This window comes from Halichoeres trimaculatus, unplaced genomic scaffold (genome assembly GCF_033239565.1).
Source record: "Halichoeres trimaculatus isolate MK-OKI-2021-1 unplaced genomic scaffold, fHalTri1.1 fHalTri1_scaffold_7, whole genome shotgun sequence".
Classification (NCBI taxonomy): Eukaryota; Metazoa; Chordata; class Actinopteri; order Labriformes; family Labridae; genus Halichoeres; species Halichoeres trimaculatus.
In genome coordinates, this window is record NW_027437185.1 from 25,732,015 (window position 1) to 25,757,355 (window position 25,341).

General features: G+C 39.0%; 3 protein-coding genes across 8 annotated transcripts in view; 2 read left to right on the forward strand and 1 right to left on the reverse strand.

The window, feature by feature from the left end:
* Positions 1 to 6,713, forward strand: part of LOC141793369 (teneurin-3) — a 177,423-nt gene extending 170,710 nt beyond the window's left edge. For all 6 annotated transcript variants that reach the window (XM_074674011.1, XM_074674012.1, XM_074674013.1 and 3 more), the window contains 4 exons: positions 307 to 603; positions 2,131 to 3,742; positions 3,952 to 4,082; positions 4,677 to 6,713. In XM_074674011.1, the coding sequence (XP_074530112.1) occupies positions 307 to 603; positions 2,131 to 3,742; positions 3,952 to 4,082; positions 4,677 to 5,429 (2,793 nt within the window). In that variant the 3' untranslated portion in view covers positions 5,430 to 6,713. The remainder of the gene's footprint in view (positions 1 to 306; positions 604 to 2,130; positions 3,743 to 3,951; positions 4,083 to 4,676) is intronic.
* Positions 6,714 to 12,271: 5,558 nt separating this feature from the next.
* On the forward strand, positions 12,272 to 17,523 carry tdo2a (tryptophan 2,3-dioxygenase a). Its single transcript, XM_074674403.1, has 12 exons — positions 12,272 to 12,306; positions 12,423 to 12,528; positions 12,618 to 12,708; positions 13,002 to 13,072; positions 13,497 to 13,624; positions 13,776 to 13,962; positions 14,148 to 14,255; positions 14,358 to 14,469; positions 14,660 to 14,717; positions 15,352 to 15,431; positions 15,771 to 15,861; positions 16,196 to 17,523. The coding sequence occupies exons 1-12, from the start codon at positions 12,272 to 12,274 to the stop codon at positions 16,347 to 16,349; spliced, it is 1,221 nt and encodes a 406-aa protein (XP_074530504.1). The 3' UTR covers positions 16,350 to 17,523.
* A 131-nt stretch (positions 17,524 to 17,654) lies between these two features.
* On the reverse strand, positions 17,655 to 24,954 carry ctso (cathepsin O). The gene is made up of 8 exons (XM_074673278.1): positions 24,669 to 24,954; positions 23,636 to 23,741; positions 23,264 to 23,388; positions 20,856 to 21,023; positions 20,355 to 20,476; positions 19,008 to 19,171; positions 17,997 to 18,089; positions 17,655 to 17,872 (listed from the first exon to the last, which is right to left on the reverse strand). Exons 1-8 carry the CDS (start codon positions 24,870 to 24,872, stop codon positions 17,838 to 17,840), a joined length of 1,017 nt encoding a protein of 338 aa, XP_074529379.1. The 5' UTR covers positions 24,873 to 24,954; the 3' UTR covers positions 17,655 to 17,837.
* Between the last annotated feature and the right edge of the window lie 387 nt (positions 24,955 to 25,341).

Consider the following 25,341-nt stretch of genomic DNA (forward strand, 5'->3'; position numbering starts at 1 on the left):
TTATGATTTAAGTGTACCTGAACAACAGCCAGTGTCTCTCAGTTTAATGAGCCTTGTAGAGAGGGTGTAAATCTCTGTGACAATTGTAGTGAGAATTCTTGTGAAAAACTTTTTAAAGCCACAAAGCACAGTGTCATGATGAGGATTTCTTCTCATTATTAATCTGTCTGGTAAGCGCAGCGCATTGAAAATATGTTTCCTGTACGTTCTTTGATCTTTTAGGTGTAGATTGTTGTCATGGAGAGTAGGATTAGTGGCTGTCCTTCGTCCTCCTTTGTTCTTATGTAAATCAAATGTTGTTCACAGGTGAACGGACGGAACATTCTTTCAGTCGATTACGATCGTACCCTGAGGACGGAGAAGATTTATGATGACCACAGGAAGTTCCTCCTAAAGATTATATACGACACAGCGGGCCACCCAGTGCTGTGGATGCCCAGCAGTAAGCTACTGCCGGTTAATGTGAGCCGCACCAGCAGTGGGCAAATCAGCGCCCTGCAGAGGGGTCCAACCACTGAGAGACTCGAGTATGACAGCCAAGGCCGTCTGATATCCAGGGTGTTTGCTGATGGGAAGATATGGAGTTATACCTACCTGGAGCAGGTGAGAAAATAGCTGGAGGGAAATCATGTTGGATTTACTGTCCAGCAGGCTTGTCATTACCACATCAGGGTGAAGAAAGTCTGAAACATACAGGAGGAAAATGCTAGTTTTAGTTTACATGATTATACTCTATGCAGTGACACCAAGCAAACACAGTAATTACTCTGCCACGCCTGCTGACTTGATAACATCGTTTTAAAGATTTAGATATTAAATGTTAAGGAGGCATCCATAATCTGTAGATCTCTAAAGCTTATGCCTGTTGAGAAAAATTCAGGAGCAAACTGAGAAGGAAGACATGGAAATATAACCTGATTCATTTATTCAGCTGTTCTGACCATTTCTGATATTATATTTGTAGGCAGCATTTAATGTCAGAGTCAAAATTAAACTGTATATCAGATTTGCAATAGCAATGAGATGAATGTTAAATAATGTTGCTTTACATATGAAACTATTAGAATTTGACTGGCTGAAACTTAAAAAGTCTAATCAAACCTCATCTTAACAGCCAGAGAGGTAGAAACCAAAAGACTTTAAATGTAGATACAACACACTGAGTCATTGGCAGGGTATGATTAACTAAAACTCAGCAAGAGCACAATTCAATCCAACAGGCATTGACTCAGATGTCAAATTCATTCCACTCTCTGACAACCGTGTATAAAAATGTTCAGACGTTTATGAATAGTTGTGTCATTTATCAAGACTTTAAGGTTTCAGGTCTCCAAGTCTACAGAGAGTAGACAAGAATTTGAGTATTCTGTGAAAAATGAAGGAGTCATATTTGACAAATAATGAAAAATATTCTAAAACTGTAGAGTTTTCAAGAAAGAATATTATACCATACACTGACAATGAAAGAATAAAATGTGCAAATTCTTTATTTAAGAAACAGACTACTCATCTCATCTCGCAGCCTGTTGTTACATCATGTCAGACAGTGAAAAATATCTTTATTCATCTCTTAACAAAAATAACTTGGTTTTTATGTGGAGAGTGGAGCAGCTATTAAAACATGCAGAGATTTCCTGAGCCCGCTCTGTCTGCATCCTGTCATTGCGTGACCTGGAAAAGCCATGTCAACACTCTGACATAAGGAACACACGGAGCTCAGGGAGCGCAGGGAACCTCTGTGTAGCTACGGATGACTTGGCGTGACATTTTCACCAGAGGGGTCGTACACCTTGAAAAGGCAGCCCACACTTCAAACTGCATATACTGTAAATTAATTAAGTTTGTGGGTATTGGAATATTAAAATTAATAGGCTTGTGTTTGACGTTGACTACAAGACAAAAAATATACTTGGAGGTTTGCAAACTTCATTGATAATCTGCAGCACATCTGCCAGCTGCTGTCTTGCAGCCATAAAAGTCAACACTACCTATTGCATTTTTCATTTCCCCTCCTTCTCCTTTTCAGAAAGAGGAAATATCTGCTCAGACTTGCCTGGCATTACACATATAATATGTATATGTATTATACAACTCAAGAAAACATTTTCTGTTTTGCTCTTTTCCCTCCAGTCCATGGTTCTCCTGCTCCACAGTCAACGGCAGTACATTTTTGATTTTGACTCCCTGGACAGACTTTCTGCTGTCACAATGCCAAGTGTAGCCCGCTACACCATGCAGACCATCCGTTCAGTGGGCTACTACAGAAACCTTTATCACCCTCCAGAGAGCAACGCATCAGTGGCTGTAGACTATAGCGAAGATGGCCTCCTGTTGAGAGTAGCTCACCTGGGCACAGGCCGAAGGGTCCTGTACAGGTACCGCCGCCAGAACAAACTGTCAGAGATTCTGTATGACAGCACAAGAGTCAGCTTCACCTACGACGAAACAGCAGGTGTGCTGAAAACTGTCAACCTGCAGAATGAAGGTTTTATCTGCTCCATCCGTTACCGGCAAGTGGGTCCCCTGGTAGATAGACAGATTTTCCGCTTCAGTGAGGATGGCATGGTGAACGCACGCTTTGATTACACCTATGACAGCAGCCTGCGGGTCACCAGCGTGCAAGGTGTCATCAATGAAACTCCACTACCAATCGATCTGTATCAGTTTGACGACATCTCAGGAAAGGTTGAGCAGTTTGGGAAGTTCGGGGTGATCTACTATGATATAAATCAGATCATATCCACTGCAGTCATGACCTACACCAAGCACTTTGATGCACATGGGCGCATCAAGGAGATCCAGTATGAGATATTCCGCTCCCTGATGTACTGGATCACTTTCCAGTATGATGACGTAGGCAGAGTCATCAAACGAGAAATCAAGATTGGCCCCTTTGCAAACACCACCAAGTACAGTTATGAATATGATGTAGACGGCCAGCTCCAGACCGTGTACCTGAACGATAAAGTGATGTGGCGCTATACGTATGATCTCAATGGAAATCTGCATCTGCTGAATGCTGGAAACAGTGCCAGACTGCTTCCTCTACGCTATGACTTGAGAGATCGCATCACTCGCCTCGGAGATATCCAGTACAGAATGGATGAGGATGGTTTCCTGCGTCAGAGGGGAGCAGAAATTTTTGAGTACAACTCTAAAGGACTTCTGGTGCGAGTCTACAGCAAAAGTAGCGGCTGGACAATTCAGTATCGCTACGACGGGCTTGGACGCAGAGTTTCAACCAAGACAAGCCTGGGCCAGCACCTGCAGTATTTCTACGCAGACTTGAGCTACCCAGCCAGGATTACACATGTATACAACCACTCCAGCTCAGAGATCACATCGCTCTACTACGACCTTCAAGGCCACTTGTTTGCTATGGAAATCAGCAGTGGGGAGGAGTTTTACATCGCATGCGATAACACCGGCACACCTCTGGCTGTCTTCACTAGCAATGGCCTTCTGGTCAAACAGCTCCAGTACACGGCATATGGTGAGGTCTACTTTGATTCGAACCCAGACTTCCAGCTTGTGCTCGGGTTTCACGGAGGACTTTATGATCCCCTGACTAAACTGCTGCACTTTGGGGAGCAGGATTATGATATAATGTCTGGAAGGTGGACTGTACCAGATGTCTCTACTTGGAAGAAGCTTGGCAAAGAACCAACTCCCTTTAATTTATACATGTTCAGAAATAACAACCCAATCAGTAAAGTCCATGAAATGAAGGAGTATGTTGCAGGTAAGAGTTATTACAGTTGCAGCTTTTAGTAGTAATTACTGATGATAATTACTAATTTGCTTTAATTCTCAATTAATTAACATTTACTGGACATGTTTTATCCTCTTTGGAAACATTTTTTCCTTCTATCTCCTAAAATATGTTGCTGCACAGGGGTATTGATGTCATACTTTCTAACTTTCTGTATTTGATTCGTTTCTTTTGAGCAGATGTGAACAGCTGGCTTGTAACCTTTGGCTTTCATCTTCACAACACCATTCCTGGGTATCCGGTTCCCAAGTTCGATTTAAGCATGCCATCCTATGAACTGGTGAAGAGTCAGCGCTGGGATGATCTGCCGGTGGGTAGCAGTGATATTTCTCGTGGAAATGAAGCACAGAGTTAACAGAACAGGGAAAAGCAACCATCATAATCCTCAGGCTTAAAATATGCTTAAGAAATGTAGGAGAATCAGATAAACAAACAACAAAATGAATGTTGTTTCCATTGTTTTTGTCTTACAGCAGTACATTATAGCTGCCATCCACTAATTGGATAGCTATGTATTTCATAGTCTATCAATTTTAATTGGGCCTTATTTGCATAATGAAACTCCCAAAAAGCAAAAAATCTGCTTTCTTCTTTGTTGTTTTAGTCACCATTTGAATAAACTTTGTCCACTTTTATATGCATTATTAGGGTGATGCTACTGTTAAAACAATCTTTTGGAGCTATTTATGATTCTTGGTCTTAGGCCTTTACGCAAAAAAGTGTTGCTGCAAAATTGTCATGGGGTTTTATCTGCTTTTGGCTGGAAGAACCAGCTTGAAAACACCATTATATTAGACAGGGATGAAAAACTCTCTGAGGCAGAGCAGTAGCTGGTTCTAAATGGCCTGGAAAGCCAGGTTCTGCCATGTTCAGGCGTTAACGTTTCACTGCACTCCTCCTACAGTCTATCTCTGGGGTCCAGCAGGAAGTAACCAGACAAGCGCATTCCCTCTTGTCATTCGAGCGGCTGCCAGAGGTCCATCTCACTCGAGGTCGCAGGGGTGAAAAGTCTTGGCTGTGGTTCTCAGCAGCAATGTCTCCCATTGGAAGAGCTGTTATGTTCGCTATCTACAAAGGCAGTGTTCACACTCACACACTCAATGTGGCAAGCGAGGACTGCATCAAGGTTGCGACAATCCTCAACAATGCTTTCTATTTGGAAGACCTCCATTTCACGATAGAAGGGCGTGACACGCACTACTTTGTGAAGCCAGGCCTTCCAGATGCTGACCTTGCTGCAATGCACCTCACCAGTGGACACAAGACTCTGGAGAACGGAGTCAATGTGACTGTTTCCCAGTCCACCACAGTCATGGATAGTCGGACTCGTCGCTTCGCAGATGTGGAGATTCGAGCTGGTAATCTGGCTCTGCATATCCGTTATGGATCCACAGTGGATGAGGAGAAAGCACGGGTTGTTGAGCTTGCGCGTCAGCGTGCCCTTGCTGGAGCGTGGGCCAGAGAACAGCAGCGGGTCCGAGATGGTGAGGAGGGGGTTCGACCTTGGACAGAGGGAGAAAAGAGGCAGCTTTTAAGTAGTGGAAAAGTTTTGGGGTATGATGGGTACTATGTGCTCTCCATTGAGCAGTATCCAGAATTAGCAGACAGTGCTAATAACATCCACTTTCTCCGGCAAAGTGAAATTGGGAAAAGGTAACAATACGAGGTGCATTTTCTGCCAAAGAGACTTTCACTGGTAGAGACATACTAGCAGACAGAAAGAAAAGCAGCTGTAATCAAAGGTTGCTGTATGTACCCTGAGTGTCCATGTGTTTTTGTATAAAAAATAAAGACAAAAAAAATACAGGGGTCAATGGCAATGCTGTGCATTGTGACCTAGGGACTGCAGAGTAAATGTATAACTACACCAAGCCTTAACATGGCAATTACAGGTCGGTTCCTCTGTTGCACAAGTCTTTTGGACTCTGGACTCTAAAGCAGAGGGATAGAGGCATCTTTGGGACACAGTGAGCTAATTTTAGTGTTTTACGTTCTTTTTTTTATTTGCTTTGTTTCTATCCAGAAAAGTCTGGCTCAACGGAAAGTATTATCAGAGCTAGGGAGATGTTTACATTTGCGCATCTGCACTTCTCTAGAAGTACGGGGCTGGAGAGATGACACTGCGAGAACAAGCAATGTCCTTGAACAAATGTTTGTTTTTAGAATCAGAGACTTCTGACATTACCGATATCCTCACAGAGCAGCCACTATGTATATCAGATTCAGCACTGTAAACATTGAAAACATCAAATTGTCTTATTCTCTTTAAGATGTTTTTAAACAGAAAAGAAGAAAAACAGTTTCCGTGTTTAAATACCTAATATCCATTGTGGAAAAAAAAGAAAAAAGGACAGTGAACGAATGAAAAACTCTGTTGGGGGGCTGGGGGGCACAGATGTGTCTTGGATAGCACAGGGACACCATGTTTTGTAAATTATGCAAGAGTTTTATGTCTTTTTTTTAAGAATCTGAGTAAATGTCTGTATTAGTCATATTAACAGTAATTTATGTTGTGTTCATACATGACGAATAAAGTCCAACTGATTTTGATTTTTAGATTTTATTTTCTTAGAGTTTTCAGTCATGTTTTTTCTCTTTTGTTTCAGTTCTGTTCCTTTTATAACATGGCTTATGTGGGGCTTCTTCACAATGCTCTGTTTAAGTAATTAACAGAAACCTGTGCATGTAGTGACAAGTATTTACAAGTGGTGATGTATCTATAACATGCAGTTAACTATTATTTCCACTAAATTTAATGTTTATTGGGCATAATGCCTTTTGACCTGGCTTCCTGTCCAATGAATATTTCATCTACACAAATATTTCATGAACCCATCTCACATAAACAAGGTTACAGTGGATCCAGATATAGATCACGTCCATGTTCTCGGTAGGTATACTTTATTTTGAATGTTATATGCACTCATGGATTAAAATTATATTGGGGTTCTTCTTGGTGTGTTGTTTTTTTGAATTAGTCAAAGCTCTGCCTTTTGTTGCCATCTTACAAATCAACGTTTATGTATGCAAATGGGAAGTGAGAAATCGTCTTTAAGTGGAAAAATTTCACAGACTCTAATTTGCATACCATGAATGCTTAATGTTGTACCAAATAGTTATGTATGCATTGCCTTAGAGTTTTAAAAATCAGCAAATCGCAAATGGCATTAATGATTAAAACTACATTTTCTGACTTACAAAGCTGAAACAAATACAGCATTGACATTAACTTTGCTATTTTAAGTTTCTTTAAACAGAAGTTTGCTCTGCAGTCAGAACAATGATGTAGACAGTGAGCTTCAGTTAGTTGCTCAACCAAAATGAATTGTGAATATTAGTTTATTTTTGAACAATGGCTGAGTTTTTAATATTGCATACAAGTTTTGATGAGCTTCCCCATACCAATGTTAGTGCTATTTATCAAAGCGCAGAGGAGCTCTGATGGTGGAATACATAATGCTGAAACAACCCCCTTCAAATGAAAGACTTTCTTTTTCATGGTAAACTTCAAACAGCATCCATAACCCAATGGGAGGAGAATATTCTTTGCTCAAAGGTTGTTTTATGCTGTTGTTTATGACCCCCTATCTGCTACATCTCACAACTTCTTTATATATATATGGAAAAAATAATGTGCAGTTTAACAAAGCTTCATCTTTTTGATTCTAAAATCCTAAAAACACACTCCTTTAAAGTTATCATCAAACTCCTAGAAGGTAAACTCACCCACCTATAATGAAATGTCTTATTAAAGTTTTCCTGTGAGCAAGTCTGTTTTTCACTCTAAGTGAAATTGCAGTGAACTTAAAGGAACCCACATTTGTTCTGATATATCTTTACAAAGAATATCAGAGCTCTGCTGAAAAGAAAAAAAAACTTTGCAATATATCAAGGGTTCAAATCTTTGATTCTCTTAAAAGTCCTCTGATGCTCCCTAGTGGTACAAAGTGCATAGTTCACAAAGGCCTCATGCCGACTGTTTGTATGTTCTTGTGTACTTATTAAATGTAGTCTAAACTACACTTTCAAAGTTAGAAAAGTTTTATCTTCAAATAATTGGGTAGTGGCAGAGATTTGAAAGGGACCTCTGTCAAAAAAATCACTTCTGGAAGTTCCAGGTTAATTCAAAGAGACATCAAATGGAATAGATAAAGCAATAATATTGAAACGATCTGCAGTTCTGCTGCAGTATCACACTGTGACCACAGTCAGCACTGCCAAAGCAACAGTGCTGCGTAGCACTACGCAGTGTAACTAGACCCACTTCAAAGGCTTATATAAAAGAGATGGCACGACTTTGCAAGAACATCAAAGACCCAAAAGCACCATGCAATAACCACATCAGAGAAAGAGAAAAAAGGAGGCATGTTTCATAATTCAATTGAGCCTCATTTTATGCATGCAACGCGAGGGTAGCCATGTTGAATCGCAGTTCCAAACATGAAATGGTTTTGCAATCCATCTTGGGGGCACAATCAAACATTACAACACCAAAGAGGAACTAAGGTGCCAAATATAACTTGAGCAAGGCTGGAGTTTGACGCCATACATCTCAGATTTATGAAGGCAGTTTGCTAGAATGTCTTTGCTGTCATACAGATTTGACTCTGAGGAATTTAAGGGAACAGGCCTGGACCTCCATTCAGATTATTTTAAAGCTGCCCTGCTGATATACGCATATGACAAAGAGGTGCATGTAATGAAAAAATCAGTGATACACAGGATATTTACAGAGGTAATACAGAATCCTCAATGTGATATTAGGGTTGTGCAAGCAAGTGCATCAACTGAGCAGATTAAATAATTACAAACATATGAAACAGTCAACAGATTGAGCTCTCTAATGAGCCTCTAGTAAATAAAACAACAGTGTGGCTGTTTGCTCCTTCAAGGGTATCACAGATTTTAATCTTATACTGACTTTCCTACCACTGATGGTGTACATTGCAACAAATAGTCTATTGTTTGCAAAACTCATTTCAATGTTGGAGCGTTGATGTCCCTGAATGACTTCTACCGAAGCCGATTTTTTTCTTTCTGACAACCAGTCTTATTAGATTTTCCGATGCACACAAGGTGATAGCATTCATTATTGCTTTTACTCACCTTCTGCTGACAGCTTGTAGACTTTCCCTTCAACACAATATCAACAGGGCCTGCAGAGGTAAATACAATTTGAGGTGTGACAGAAAACCTGAATTCCATCGCAAAAGTATTTCTGTGCAGAGGCTGAAAAAAATATACAGAATTAATTTCACTGTGGGAGACTTCAACCTCGGATGTTACAGGAGGAGGGGAACGCAATTTCTCCAAAGTCATTCGGTAATATGAATTAAATCGAAGTGTAACAACATTAAAATTGGGTGTAAGAAGTCTAAAAACAAACTTTTGGGTTTGGCTCAGCTGGTAGAGCAGGCGTCCCATGTAGAGAGGCCACAGTCCTTGATACATCAGTCAGGATCAACCTTAAGTCTTTCCTCTACTCCTTCATTTTTAGCTCAAAACTACTCTTAATAAAAACTAAAAAGGCTCAGTATGATGGTATTGTAACAAGCATACAATGGTCATCAGGACTTTGTTTTTGAAAAAAAAAAAAAAAAGAGGGAAAGAAAAAAACAGCTGACCTCCCTTTTTCACATAATGATGTTTCAACCACAGCCATCACAAAGGTCCATCAGGCTTTCTTTTCCTGGGATCACAGAAGGTCTGGCGTATGATCCTCATATAACAAGCTGTCCTCGGCTTTGGCATCAGCTTCTTATTACTTCTTCACACATAAAGGTATTGTGCTCCTGGAAAACATAACTTTAGATGATAGTTAGTTCAAAAAATTCACCCTAATGCACCTGTTTTATTAAGGATTTCTACCTCAAGTTGCTGTGCTAAATGAACAAAACGCCACCAATGCATCATTGCATTTTTGCCATATAACTCTCACTTTATGTAATCACGGGTAGGACAATTAAATTCAGTGCATTTTTTTAATTTACAAAAGTAAATGAATTGATATGCAAGTGTGCCATGGTTTGAGATTTGTGCCATGTCCCCAGCGGGGGGATAAGTCAGGGGATAAAAGAATGTTGGTGCTGAGTGTCGACCAATTAGAATCAGGTATTCAACTCAGCCATTATGATAATGACTGGGTTCTGGGTATGACTGGCCATTACAGAGACATAAACCCAAGATTTATGTAGATTAATAACAAATAGGAGTACACAAACATTGCATTAACATGTTCAATGGAAAGTATAGATTGATAATGATAATGGTTAAAGTGTTTCTTTAAAAAATGATCCGAAAGACAAAGAAACAGTGAAGTATTAACATTCAAACAGACCTGACACATGTTCATATTATTTCACAGCAGACGCACTTAAGAATTCAGTCAGTTGCATATCATAATAAATATTTTTACACAGTAGATTGTCAGAGAAGATAATACTTCTTGTGACATTCAGAAAGTAGAGCAGCAATGTAAAGATCTTACAAAAAGCACAAATAACGGCTTTTTTTCTGGTTTGCTTTTTGCTCTTTCCATGAAAACCAAACTGACAAAGTTTGACTGCTTGAAGTCAATGTTGTTAAAGCTGTTCAAATAGTAGTTTGGGATACAGAAAGCATAACATTAAACCTGATAAGAAGGAAGAAAGGAAGGAAGGAAGGAAGGAAGCAGCCGCTAGTAGACACATGATAAACATACGAAGCTGCAGTCCTACTGAGTATAAGGGCAAGGGGCAAGGAAATACAGGGGAGATAGTTTATCTTTCATTAGGGGTTTTTACACAGCAGTTAGATAAAAACAAAGCTATATTCAAACTTTCCTGTAATGAGTGACTCACTCAGACGGTGTAGATTTCGTAATGACACATGTGTCCTATCAGTGAGACAGACAGGTCTGTCAAGGCTTCGAAGAATTACATTAGAGGCCTCATCTTATCTCGCTTATCTCATCCTCTGCACCCAGTCCCCAGAAGCATCCTATTCATCTTTGCAATAAGAGAACAAGAACAAAGAATTTTGGGCTGCCTTTGCTCTTCTTATTCACTCCGCAGCCTTAAATTGCTTGGCTTGTACCATGTCCCAATTCAGAAATAGCTGCTTGTTATCATCCCTCTGATCTTCTGAGGACAGTTGCACAGGCTGTTGGGACTGTGCTGAGGAGTCTACAAAGGGAGTGGGTGAAAAACAAGGGTGCTAATGATCTTGGAGAGATTTACAGCGAGTGGATTGTGAAGTCTGAGTCCTAAACTGATGAAACTGGGTTAACTTTGTTTGGGATCAGGTGGTAGGGAGGGACAGTGGTAACTTTTCATCGGTTCTTGCCAAAAGTGAATGATTCCAAACAAATATTTACAATGAACTGTAGTGGACTCCCCAGCTATTAATCCAGGCCACACAGAAACTGCATTTCTAGCTTGTCAGAGGCTATGGATGGCTAGCATATCCTGCACCAAGGGGGTATGTATAAATCAAATTTCTCAGATACATATGAATGAGCACAAACATATGCTAAATGTACTTTCTTTAGGAACACATGCATTGTCACTGCACTCTCTGTAACCTTGTTGGTCACCGAGGTAAAGCACACATTAACCAAACTTCAAATATTTGGGGATGAGTCCAGTGACCTAGACGGACAGTGCGTGATTAACACAGAAAGACTTTGACAAACATGTATGACACAATGTTTATAGTTTTTCAGCAGCAAAAGACATAAGAAGAAAGAGGAAAAGGGCCACTTAGGAAAATGTGTCTATATAAATTTTAACTATGTTGCAACTCCTCTAGATTTGATTTTACACAGTTTCTGGTGAACACTTTCATTTTAGTACGTGTTTAAAGTATGAAAGTGTGGATTAACTAACTAACCCTCCTTTTCTAAAAATGAAACTTAGTGTCATTTACTGGCAAAACTCTTTAAACTTATCATCAAAACAGCAGCATGCTAAGTTTGCCAGCTCAAACTTCATGTTTGTGATGTCAGTACACGAGTTACACATCAAGTCTGCACACCTTGCATTCATACTCTTATATAAACATGTCTATCATCTGCTCGTGGCCATACGTGCTGATGTCAATACTGGTGAGCACAAACACTGAAGACATCATGTGACCAAGACCAAAACAGAAAAGCAAGTGACCATTTACTTGATATTATTTGTTTCATCTCCATTCAGACACTTGTTTTACTTCAGTATATTTTAGATGGTTTGTTTTTTAAATCTTAAAGCTTTAGAGTATTTCTTTCTTTTTCATTATGTTACTTCAAAGGGGTCTTGTGACTGTTCTTTATACAGGTCATACAAAGTCCAGAAGGTGGTCCCGGTTCAAGGTAAACAGCTCCATGGGGCAAATAGAGGTGTGCCGGATGATGGCTGTAGTGTGACTGTGATTGGCGGAGGTGAGTCTTTATAACTCTGGATTGTGTTGTGGGAAATTTTAGTACATTTGGACCAGGGAAGAGAAACACAACATTTCTGCAACTGATTTGGACAAATCATGAGTGGATGCCCGTATTTTGAGAAGAGGCATTTGTACGTTTGTCATTTTTTTCTCTTTCCATTTTTCTCATTTTTTCAGATTAACAGATCAACATAGTTTAAGATGGGTTAACAGAGTAACGAAAAAGTCTTTTCTTTTTATACTGCAGGTTATTTAAAAACAAGCCTCCCAAACCAGCAGAAGAAGACGATGCTTCTCAAGCAGGTGTTAACAAGGCCAGTAAAGGAGGAATCATTTACGGAGATTACCTGCAGGTAGAAATCACAACCTTTCATTCTTTCCATACTCTGTGCCAATTTTTTTATTTTTTTTTTCAAGCATTTCATTTTCTTTCATCTTTCAGCTTGACAAAATAGTCACAGCCCAAGTGCTGCAAAGTGAAGTAAAGGGTAACAAGATTCATGACGAGCACCTCTTCATTGTCACCCATCAAGGTAAGACGATTGTGGTTTTACTGTGATTGAGAGTATTTTTCCATTTCCTGCCTGAAGGTAAAACATTATTTATTGAGACATTTGCTTCGTCCAAGCTCTTTATGTGTAGAGTGATTTAACTGGATTGAAATGCATTTACAGTATTTTTTTGAATGTTTATGATATGAACTATTTCACCATAGATGCAGATTTTTTTTTTTAAAACCCTTTAAGGCTAAAAACTTAAGACAGTGAAAGTTTGCTTTTTGAATGTTGTATTCTATGATGTTAAAACTTCATGTTTTCCTCTTCAGCCTATGAACTGTGGTTCAAACAGATTCTGTTTGAGCTTGACTCAGTGCGAGACATCTTCATCAGCGGACATGTAAGTGACTTTTCTGTTCAGAGGGAACATCACAAATGTTATGCAACAATTTTTTTGAACTCTGATGAACTCCAATATTTCAGTTTGAAGTAGAAAGTACTTTTTGTACACTTTAGTTATTTAAACTAGACTTCATTGCCAAAGATTGGATTTTGGAACAATCTGAATAAACTGAGAGTAGTCTTAAAGAAAAGTCTCACTATAAACATTTTTCAAAAAAGTTCAGGTATTTTATTTGACTGATTTCCATTTTTGTCAGGCAAACCTGGCCTAAAAGAGACTTGAATAAACACAAACATTTTCAGTACAGCCCTGATGGACTGGATCTAAATTAGCCCCAATGGAGTCACACTTTTGTTTTTTTATTATTGCATGTTGTACTATTATGAGTTAATTTTATCTTTAATATTTTGCTATTTTTCAGGTCCGAGATGAGCGCAACATGCTCAAAGTGAACACACGCATCCACAGGATTGTAATGATCTTCAGACTGTTGGTCGACCAGTTTGCTGTACTGGAAACAATGACAGCCTTGGACTTCTTCGACTTCAGGTAAACTGAAAGTGGCTTTTCTCCACTCTCTACCTAAACTCTTAAATTTTTATAAGCAGCTTTCCAGTATAATGTTGTTGTTTTTTTTTTTTTTGAGTGTCCTTGTTGTGTCCCTAATCGCTGATTTGTTTGTTTATGTTTGCCCATGTAGAGAATATCTTGCTCCTGCCTCTGGATTCCAAAGCCTTCAGTTTCGGCTGTTAGAGAACAAAATCGGAGTCCCAGACAACCAGAGAGTTCCCTACAACAGACGCCATTACAGAGACAATTTCAAGGGTCATGACAGTGAGATGCTGCTCGCCACTGAAAAGGAGCCACCACTCCTGAAGCTGGTTGAGGTTCGTCTAACAATCACCAAACACCTGTGTATAGTCATCCATTTTTAAACTTACAAAAGACATCATGAAAGCAGGCCCCTTTACTCTGCTGTAAACCGCTGCTGCTTTTCTATGTTGCTGTGGATCAGTCCTTCTGCTGCTGTACAGAGTAATAATGTGATGAAACTCGGGGTTGTTCTTCTCAGGAGTGGCTGGAGAGAACTCCTGGCTTGGAGGCGGATGGATTCAATTTCTGGGAAAAGCTGGAAATCAATATATTTGATGGGTTGAATCTGGAGAAGGAGAAAATCGAGGTAAGAGATGACTTTGGCTTTGGGAGCAAACTTTCTCTGCTCCCCCTGGATTGCACGGATGATTGACGGACTGTATTTTTCTTTTTTATTTATCTTTTTAAGAAAGAGCCAGACTCCGAAGAGAAGGAGGAAATGATGGCTGAGCTGATCAAACAGAGAGAGCTGTTCACGTCTCTGTTTGATGAAAAGCGCCATGACCATCTCGTTAGCAAAGGTGTGTGTCTTCTTCAAACTGATTATCAGATGTGCAGTGTTAGCCAAGTGTGGTTGAGATTTGACTCCACATAATACAAGCCCTCAGTGTTGCTACGTGGGCTTCAACATTTATTCTCTGGCTCACAAGGATGTGAATAAAACCAACTACTTTTTTATTTGAAGTAAAATATTCTTTCATTGTGCTAAAGGTGAGAGGCGGCTCTCTTACAAGGCTCTCCAGGGTGCTCTGATGATCTACTTCTACAGGTACGTGGCTCTAACAATGTTCTATCACATTTAATTGCCTGAAGAAACTCTATTTCTTCACCTTTAATTATCTAGTGAAACGACACCCACACAGTGCATCTGTTTGCATGAGACTTGTAAAGTTGACCTACACATGAGAGCTGCCCTGTACACACTGCTTTGTTGACCACAGCTTCACTCTGGTCAACAGTATAAAGCTGCAGCAGGGGTTTTAGCATCTGGTTCAACAGCACACAGGAGAGAGTTCTGAGACAGGGATACTTCACACCTTCACGTGTAAAATTTACCATCCTACGTCAACTTTTGCATCCATTTAGGGGAAGCAATGCCTTAATGTGAAACACAGAAAGTTGTTCTTTATGTTTCAACATCTGAGAGCAAGGTGTGAATCTGAGCAACGTGGAGTCTCATTAAGGCTTCGTTAGTGTAAATAGCATCATGAGATAGCCACTGGATGGTGATAATTGATTTGAAACCATGGGGTAAAAGATGCTAACTGCTCTACAGGTGGTGTGAAGGTGATAGTTGGCCCTTTTTTACAGCTTTAATAAACCCCACCCATCATCCAGTCTTTATTTACCACTTGAGGAAGTTTGATTCAAGAACTGAAATCTGTTTCTCTTTCACCTTTCAGAGAAGAGCCCAGGTTTCAGGTTCCTTTCCAACTCCTCACCTCTCTAATGGACATCGACACCCTCATGACAAAATGGAGATGTAAGTGTCTAAGCCTCACTGTTTGTTGCTGAATATGCTCACCAGCAAACAAGAAAAAGTAAACTCAGGAGGAGGGGAAAATGAGATTTCTAGTACTAGAAACTGATGCTTTAATATTTTGCCCAAGGGCAGAGCTGAACTTAGCAGAGTTTACAGAGCTGTGGTTAGCTCAGGAGCTCAGGCAGAAAACATCCTCTGCAGCTGCTGATCGCCCAAAAAATCATTTTAACGAAATACATTTTTACGCTCTCATGTATAACAATTCTTTGGAGGCAAAGATGCTGAAGAAAACACAACTCACATAACTGAGTGTCTCTGTTTTTGCCTTCTTCCCTCCAGACAATCATGTATGCATGGTGCATCGTATGATTGGCAGCAAAGCTGGCACAGGGGGCTCATCTGGCTACCACTACCTTAGATCAACTGTCAGGTAATGACACTTTAAACTTTAACCTACTGATTAAATACTTTACACTCAAGGTATCTTAAACACTTCACAGTTAATTTAGATAAGGAAAGCACACTGCTACTCTGTGCTTATCTAAATGAACCTGTCATTTGGTCACTTCCTCTTGACATCAACAAACTACGCTAAAAGTTCATTTGAAACTAGCTCTGACACACTTCTTTACTATCTAATACACTTCAGAGCTGTTTAAGTTAGCTTTTGTCCTTCAGCAAGAACAATTAAAAACAGATGCTGCATTAAATCGAGAGAGTACATGAGCTGAATGCTTAACAGATTATTTTTTTCCCGCCCTTAGTGACCGCTACAAAGTGTTTGTGGATCTGTTCAACCTGGCAACATTTCTGGTGCCTCGCCACTGGGTGCCCAAGCTGAACCCCAATGTTCACACGTTTCTCTACATGGCTGAATGCTGCGACAGCTCGTACTGCAGCAGTGAAGACTCTGACTAAGGGGAGTCTCAGTTGTCTGTCTTGGCTTCCTTTCTCTCTCTATAACTAACCTCACAATAGTGCAGATAATTTCTTTTTTGTGACAGATGTCTGGGAGAATAGGAGGTTGTTCAAAAGCAAAGGAGCATGCATGTATTCAGATGACACACTTTCAATCTTGTGAGCTCAGATTTGCATTAGATATGGTGTATACTTGATAGAGACAAAAAAACTAAAGGGTCTTCTTTCTGAAGAAATCAGGCCAGGGTAAAAAATATTATTTTAGCATAAAACACTGAAATACTTCACAGGGTGATGAAACTTTTAGGACTATGTTGCATCCTGTAGCACGGGGGAGGAAGGACTGAACATGTCTGACAATGAGCTACCCATATCAAACACTGAAATATCTATTAGCAAGATATAATTTAGACCATGTCATGATGGTATTATTAGTTAAGAAGTCTGAAATATTTTGGGAAGTTCATGGTTCAACCTGTGAATCACAAGTTAATTATCAGAGTGGTGTCAAGCACAATGGTTAAAGTCTCTTTTTCATCTTGTAACATTAAAAGCATGCAAAACATCCCAGGTATTGTTGAACACAGAACAGAAAAGCACATTATTAGTTCATTACCTTCATCGGGCTGCAGTACAAAGGTTCATACCCTTCTAACTTGTGACTAGCCCTGAATAAATCAAACAGTCAAATTAGGCTATTTTATTCTAATCTCTAATTCTGACCGGTCACAGAGTATAGCAGATGGCTCCTTGATTAGATGTGCTTTGATGTTTTTCTCTATAAAATTATGCAGATTCACTGTGACTGACCTGAAAGCAAATGGATCGCTGAGAGCAGTGATCAAACTGGTGCGCGATGATGGGTTTTTACAAACGCGTTATCTTTCATGTCTGCGTGGGGAGGGTGTCAGAGAGGAAGCCATTTCAGACTTCTGGGATGTGGCTTAGGTGCAGCGAGAGGAGATAAAAGGACAATAAAGCTCTGTATAAACAATCAATCTCAACACCTAGAATAGAACAATTTGCACAGTGTTAATGTGAAGCTATGAAATATGAGCCATTAAATATGTACATAATGTAGATAATGTAATAATGCATTTTGTATAGTTTCTGTTAAATTCATTTTGTATGTATTTATGCAGTGATTGATGTGATCTCTGTATATACAAATTTATAACCCATATCACCTGTAATGTGTATCTATCTTATATATTTAATAAGATACATTTTGTACAATGTATCCATTTGTTCTTTATTTTCTTGTTTTTGTGTTTTAAGTGCTCATCTTACATGAAAGAGCCCAAATTTATCAGCATAAAAAGTGATTTATTTTGTTTTGGTGATGTAACTTGGTGACATTACAATAAAAAACACTGTTTAAAGTGACACTTGAAGGCAAACAGATGATTGAAATTTTGGCAGCAGTAAACACACACGCAGTCAGTTACGCAAACATGATGGCAGAACTAAAATAAACACACAATCTCATCAAAGAACAACTGCTGCCACAGAATCCGCGATACCTGGGAAGAGAAATAAAGGATGTCGCATTAATCCCTGAGGGGAGAGTGGGCAGAGTTATAGACAGACTCAGAACTAAAAGGGAGATATAAACAGAAAATCACAAGAGGCAAAGATCATACTTACCGCAAACGTTGCCACCAATTCTTATATAAACATACCCCTCATTTCCCCACGTGGTCCCCCATGAGTTCTGCACTATCCAGTATGGAATATCTCCTTAAACACACAACATGATTCATTTATTTACAGGGTGTATGAGCATGTGAGTGTATGACAGTACTGCAAATACGACCTTTAAGACCATTACATAATCACTTGTATAATACCAACAAAAACCAGAATTATGAGTTGAAAACAAATGCAGAGAAACTGTAAAATACTAATGTGTGTGAAACTATGCCCAGAAAGAAACTTCAAGGTAGATCTGGTAACATTCTGGCATTGCAAAAGTAGTTAAACAATCAGAAGGTCTCAGCCAAGAAATCTCGTACAATTATATAACGAGAGCACACAACAGACTTGTGTTTACTGAACAAGTTTCTGTCCAAACAACATGTCCGAAACAGGAGTAACAGAACCAAGAAATCAAAGGTGAAGTTACGTAAAAGCCCAAATTACAAAAGTTGTTTTCACAATATCGGACTTTCATTTTCGGCTTTCAAACAGGATGAAAACACAATGTTTGAACTGTGGCGTGGAATGATGAAACTTTTTCTAATCTACTTCGGTGATTTTCTAGAAATGGCTGTATCTAACAAAACCTTGGACTGTTGAAATACACTAGAAGATTTTGTTCATTCTTTCGATACAATGATGAAAATTATTAATAATGGCTATAATGATCCAAACAGCTTTTACTATGTAGTTTCTTTACCCCTCTCGCTTTTCATTTTTGCACTTAGAGAGACTTTTTTTTTCTTTCTGTTTTTGCATTAATCTGGGATGAAGACTGACCTTTTTTTTTCTTTTTTTTTTTTAAATCTTGCCTATAGTTCCTTTTTGAATTACTTTACCTGCACCTATGGCTGAGAAACCTTACTGCCATAAAAAAAGGTAGATGTTATCTTAGGTAAGAATCTGTGCTATCTTTTTTAGATAAGATCAATTCTCTTCCAATGCTGTGATAACATCTACCCATAGTGTTGTATCCAACAATCAGGACGGCATGGTTAGACCATTGGCTGGAGCAGTGGTGCTGAATGATTCCACCAAGGTAATCCTGCCAGCTGACAGCATCCACGATAGCAGCCAAGGGACCCTTCTCCACCAGCTGACCCATCATGGCCTCCTCTTGACCACTGAGAGAGAAAAAAAGTGAAAAATGTACATTTTAGTGGCAAGAATTTAGAGGCATTCTATCTAAAATACACTCTCCAGACACAAGGCTGCTACATACATGGGTTATCACTCTTTACAGCTTTTCTAGAGCTTATTTCTTTAGTGTCACGTTTGTGTTTCTAGAACAACTTTTCACTTTTCATTCAGAATTCTGGTATTTTCCTCATTCTCTCTCTGTAGCCCATATGAAGGCACCATCTGCAAACTCATGTTCTTCTTCCAGCAGATGATTCCCACTGGGGGTAGCTGTGATGCCCTCCTGCACCACTCTCATGGCATATGGCTCATGGAGTGCATATCTGTGCCAAAACTTTATTGAATGAAGGGATTTTATATCCCCATTCATAGCAGAGAGGAGTTGCCCTGTCATGTTGAAATTTTATGATGCTGTTTTTCTTTTGCTATGCAGCAGTAAAGATCTAGTGAAAGAAATCCTTAACTAGGAGGTTAAGTCATCCTGCTGACCCAACAATCTTGACCTTGTAGAAGTGCCCAAACACAAGCAGCTTGATCCAGCACCCTGACCTCTGAGTGATTTGAGATAAAGAGATATGTCAGTGGTGACATGACATTGGCTATGTTTGTATTGTAATTGTGTTGCTGTTGTTTTTCAGAAATAGGCTATGTCTAAGACTCTGCAAAGTGTTATAAATAAAATGTTACAACCACTATATGTTGAGTGCTGGAGAAGAAAAACCAAAAAAGAAACATAGTATATTCACCGGTTTGTCAGAAATAACTAAACTGGTGATAGCTAAGGCTACCAAAAATAAAAGCTTCAACAAATCTGACAAAGAATTCAGATCCAAGTGAGCACAACAAAAATAACAAGCTGTAAGTCAAAAGGTGAATGCGTCACGATCATGTCCAATATTAAATAGCGATTCCATTCACTTTAACTCAAGATAACAGTGAGACAGTCACTTCTGCCCAGAGTAAAGAACCTCTGTGCTTCTGAGAAATCCATGTTTACTCAGTAAACACTGAGCTCTGTCATTGCACAGCACCAATCCCCCTCCCCACTCTGCTGCCCTTGGTACTCTGTGTAAACCAAATAAAAATTTCATGTGATTTTACCCAAATATAACGCTGTTACTTTTTAGCTTTTATTGCTTGTGAAAAACTTGCAAATGTGTTTTTTACCTGAAGTCATGAGCAGTAAAGTTCTTCACTGACACACCGCCATGTGACTGAGAGAAAAAATGGCAGATTCCTGTCTTGGCCTTGTAGGGATATTCTTTCTGAGGCACCAATTTTACTTTGGTCTAAAAGGAAACAGTTTGTCTTGGTGAGTATGTTACCAGAATACAAAACACCCATTCATCTTGCTTATAAAAAGATCCTGGCATAGGCAGTTTTCTAATTTATGTTTGAATGTAGAATGGGAGTAGAGGCAATTCTGCTTATTGCCACAACTCTACATATCTCAGTGATTGGAATACATAGACAACTTGCCTTATTTCAAAGGGGTAAAATTTAATCTTCTCACAAATCTCTCCATTCAACAGCACTCACTTTGAGGGCTGATAAACATTAATTTATCTCCTGTGCATGCATAGTGTTAGGCACTGCGTTATAGTGCGCCCATTATAAACAACTTCAGAGGAAATGTAAAAAGACCTCATGTTACATTTCGATATCAACCTGCTTCAACCAATTCAGCGTTCGGACTGGGGAGCCTCCACTGCAGCCTTTGTTCCGATAGGAGCAGTCTAAAACCTGCTGCACGCTGAGCTGTATTAATGGTGAGCCACCGATGGCATGGACGGACTGCATGGCACCAACAACACTGAATGCCCAACAACTCCCACACTGAAAACATAAAATTATGGTAATTAGATTAACAATAAAGGAAACAGGAGAAACCTGGAGATATAAAAAAAAAAAATCAGCCAAACTGAAATTAGTAAGTTTCCTAAATTAAGACTGTGATCTAACAACCTGGTTCAAATAAGGCAAATTCAGACTTTTTAAAGACGTTATTTAGTTTATAAAGCTTGTGTGGCTGTTTGCATGTGATGAAGTGGGAGGATCTGTCCAGTCTCAGTGAACTGTGACTAATTGTTTTCTGCTGCCATCTACTGACAGAAACACTTTAGGTTTGACAGGTCTTGGGGAAAATCTTAATTTCTGCTTCATTTCTTAATCTTAAAAGCTAATTCGATAGTTACTATGTGCTATACTGCTTTAATGATGTGAGTCATTCTTCACAGAAATATACATTTTTTTCATTATGTAGGAGTGTTCATTTTCCTGAAAAACATCTTTGCAGCCGATCTCGTTTCCACATGATACTGTGCAACTATGCTCAGTTCACCTCCTCAGCATAAATTCCCATAAATGTGATGAAAACCTGAGTGCTCCGTGTAAAAATCCAATATTTAGTTGCTCAATATGGTTCCCTGGCTAAAAATCAATGCTGAAACTCAAATCAGTTATTATTGCTTGGACTAGAAATACATACGAGCTGAGTTTACAAAACATTTGAACCATCTGCTCTCTCCTTAAAAAGATGAATTGCACTTAAATCATGCAGTGGATGATAAGGGAATAGTGGATCAATAAGAATTTAAGGAGGGTGATGGGGGATATACGTTGTGATATCTACGTTATGACTGGTTGGATGTTATGTGTCTTTGTGCATGCTGCTGCATTTATTTTTCTGACTTTCCATCAAAAGATATCTCTCCTGTAGTAGCTCAGCATCTCCCCAAGTATGAAAATAGAATATAGGGGGAAAGAAATCTTGGCAGATAAACTGCAGGAGAGCAGTGTAGGGGGAGATTGTGGTCAAGCACAAGCCTTCCTTGCAGTGGTAAGCATTGCCTCACATAAAGGGAGTAAAATATGTGTTACCATGTTGGCTCAAACCTGTATAGGCTATTTTTCTCCCTTAGGAAAAGTGTTTTACAGTGAAAACATCAGCCCCGGCGGCAAATTGACTGGCTAAAGAGATAAAGGACAAAAGGAACGGAAAGTGAACCTTCAGAGCACACGAGCAACAGCTCCATCTCACTAACCCTCTCTTGCTGTCATGTCCCTAGGTTCTCTCTGCGCTCTTAGCAAGAGTCAGACTTAATGGCTTACTTTATCATTTCCTACCTGCTTTTCCTTGACTGTTATTTAATTCCCACAACACATCCTGGGTATGTTTTGCTTTTAGATTCTTCCTTTGGAGATCTGCCCTTAAACATGGATAAACATGTCCTATGAGGCTTTAGGGCTGTATCCTGCAAATCTGTTTGACACATGTTTGTCCAATAGGGCTGCGTGTTTATGGCAAAAATCTAATTCAAGGTTAACTGAGCCCTCTATGTCGACTTTGGTTAATGCGCAACAATCCTACTCTCAACTCAGTTTATTCTGTTTATTTAGTAAATATCTGTATAATTTCGAAACAAGTGTCTGAAATGAACATGCTCAGAAGAACAATTGAAAGTTGTTCATTAAAACAATAGAATTGAAACATCAACTAGAATGGAAATGTATTGTGGGAAAAAAAAATCAAATTTTGGTGTATTAGTAGGGAAAGAATAACAAGAGGGAAGAATCTTGATAATTTACACGGAAGTTTTATGTCGGATAGAAGCTCTAAATGTCGGTTTCGATTATTTTTCAATTAAGCCCTAATGTCCAATTATGATATTGTAAAACCATCACAGATTTGGAAGCCAAACAAGATAGCAGCTATAACGAAACCTTGAACTTCTAGCTCATCGTCTCCCACAACACATTATTTCTGAACATCAGAGAATTCATGCTCAGTTATTAAAATGTTTTTCAACAAAGGTATATTATTTTAGTGAAGGAGATTTATTTGTGTTTGTATAAGACAAAAATAAAACTTTCCTACTTTTCCCAGAGGGTATGCCGAAAAAGAAATGCTATATACTGGATGTCCCCAAGAGTACACTGACTGGATGTAACCCACTTATTTTGTTCTGACACATGACTTTGTTATTTATTTGGATATGTCTGAACTGTGCCCCCATACAGATATGTTTCAGTCAACACAAAAAACCCAGTATATCATTTATTTGTCAAAACCTCACAGTTTCTTGGTCCTGGACCGGTGCCACCACAGCTTTTTCCCTCCAGTCAAATTTGGCTGGCAGACCCTCAGTCTTCGGCCCAGAGTAAGGAGGAGCTCTATCAGCAGCAGCTCGCAGGAAGAGATCTGTACAAAACAGAGACAGTTCAAAGTCAAACCTGGTCATAGATACACATAAACAACGGCTGAGTGCATTCAGCTCAAAAGTGTATTAGTATTAAGCTGAGTTAAGTCTTTTAACACTCCACTGGACAGAGACGAAACAAGGTAACACATTTCTCTGTACAAACTGTCAAAAAGATTCAGCAAATAAACATACATGGATTGCACACACCACTAACCAAATCAGTTAAAGTCCAAAAATGCAGCTTACCTTTAAATTCCTCCTGTGAGAGGTCAGAGAACTTATTTATGCCATACTTGGCTGAGTGTAGTGTTGAGGAGAAATTCTGTAGGTATGCATGTCTCTGTATAGAGTTCTGCATCAGAAAAAACAACAACAAATAAATAATTAAACAAAATAGAAAATTAACCAGAGCTAGGTTAAATGAATGCTCATTTAGTCATAGCAAGCTGTCAGGTTAAAACATTGCATATATTTCAACAAAAAGATTTTAAAAAAAATCAACAAGAAAAAAATGCCATTGGATGCTAATACTACAGACAAACTACTCAAATGTCAACACCCTGAAAATAGATAATCAATCAAATAATCAGATTCAAATTTATTAGATCGACATTGGATAACTCATTGCTACATTTAAGTAATACAACTGATAATCAATGCCATAATGGAAAAGCAAAAAAAAAATCTTAACTGCATGAATGTAAGAATGTTTTATTCAACCAATTTTACTGCATTGAGTGTGGCAAATATTTTCAACATCTCTCAGTACTTAACAGCAGAATTCAAAAGGACAAAATCTAACAGTCAAGATGATATTACAACTACTACTAAATGTCTCCAACAACAAATTATTACACCATAAAACTGATATTTTATCCAGTTTTACAAGGCAAACAGGAGACAGTGTGAACCACTGCAAGATAACAGCAAATGCTATAATTTGCTTTTTAGTTAGCTCAGGTAAAACCAAGTGACAGAGTCTGAGAAACTTTTCTAAATGCAAAGTTCACTTCTCTTGCTTCCATTCACTCTCATCTGGTACAGCCAAATCATCTAATTGTCATCTCTCCGAAAAACTGTACATATAACAGACAAAATTATGTCCAGGTCACACATGCTGCCAAATATTAACATGACTTTCCCATACATTAGTGGGCGTGGTCTACACCGAACTCTGGCAGTGACGTAGACAGCAGTTTGTTTTTAGACTTGAGTTTAGCAGCGTGCAGGACCAGTTTTTCTATACGTCTCTCTGTCTCCCTCCCGTTGTGTCACCTACCTGATAATAGAAATGACGACGGTGAAATTCCTCGCTGTTGACTTCATACGTGCGGTGGAAGTGCTCCCTGAACGTGTCGAAATCCTCTGCAAAGCTGTCAAAATCAGTGTAAGTCTCATTCGTGCTCACATTTTGACAACAAGAGGGAAAAGCGAGTGTGCATAACTTCACGGCAGCAACTAAAATCCAGTGTCCCCCCTTCATTTGACGAGAAAATGTCGGTTATAAACTTTGAGTGATCAAGATGATAAGTAAACACCAAACACAAACTGATGATCGCGGAAAAGGTGAGGAAGGAACAACAGCGCATGCGCGGCGTTTAAGACGAGCTTCCTTGAAAACAGAAAGTAAAGCATTAACACGCACCCCCGTCAAAGGTTATAGGAATGGTTAGAATCAAAATTATATTTGATATCAAATTGGGCTATAGTCGTGATACACCTGGAATCTAATATGTTTTTGATTCTCATTTCAAAATGACCTGAAAATGATAACTATAATTGAAATTGAGCTAAAACGTTGCCAATTTAAAATATAATAAACAGACTAAGTGTAAAGATGTTTAAATGGTGCATAAAAATATAATAAAAACCTAATTTTACATTATGAGTTTAGGTAAATAGCATTTAATATCACATAAGAGACAGAAAAAAGTATGACTTTATTAAAAACA

Excerpts from the sequence above, each read along its gene's own strand:
- tdo2a (XM_074674403.1), top strand. The coding sequence starts at position 12,272 with ATGAGTGGATGCCCGTATTTTGAGAAGAGGCATTT. Across the intron at positions 12,529-12,617 it reads TTTACGGAGATTACCTGCAG|CTTGACAAAATAGTCACAGC; the intron begins GTAGAAATCACA and ends TTCATCTTTCAG. Across the intron at positions 14,470-14,659 it reads TGACCATCTCGTTAGCAAAG|GTGAGAGGCGGCTCTCTTAC; the intron begins GTGTGTGTCTTC and ends ATTGTGCTAAAG.
- ctso (XM_074673278.1), bottom strand. The coding sequence starts at position 24,872 with ATGAAGGGGGGACACTGGATTTTAGTTGCTGCCGTGAAGTTATGCACA. Across the intron at positions 23,742-24,668 it reads GTCGTCATTTCTATTATCAG|AACTCTATACAGAGACATGC; the intron begins GTAGGTGACACA and ends TTTCTGATGCAG. Across the intron at positions 21,024-23,263 it reads CGGTCCAGGACCAAGAAACT|TGTGGGAGTTGTTGGGCATT; the intron begins GTGAGGTTTTGA and ends TTATGTTTTCAG.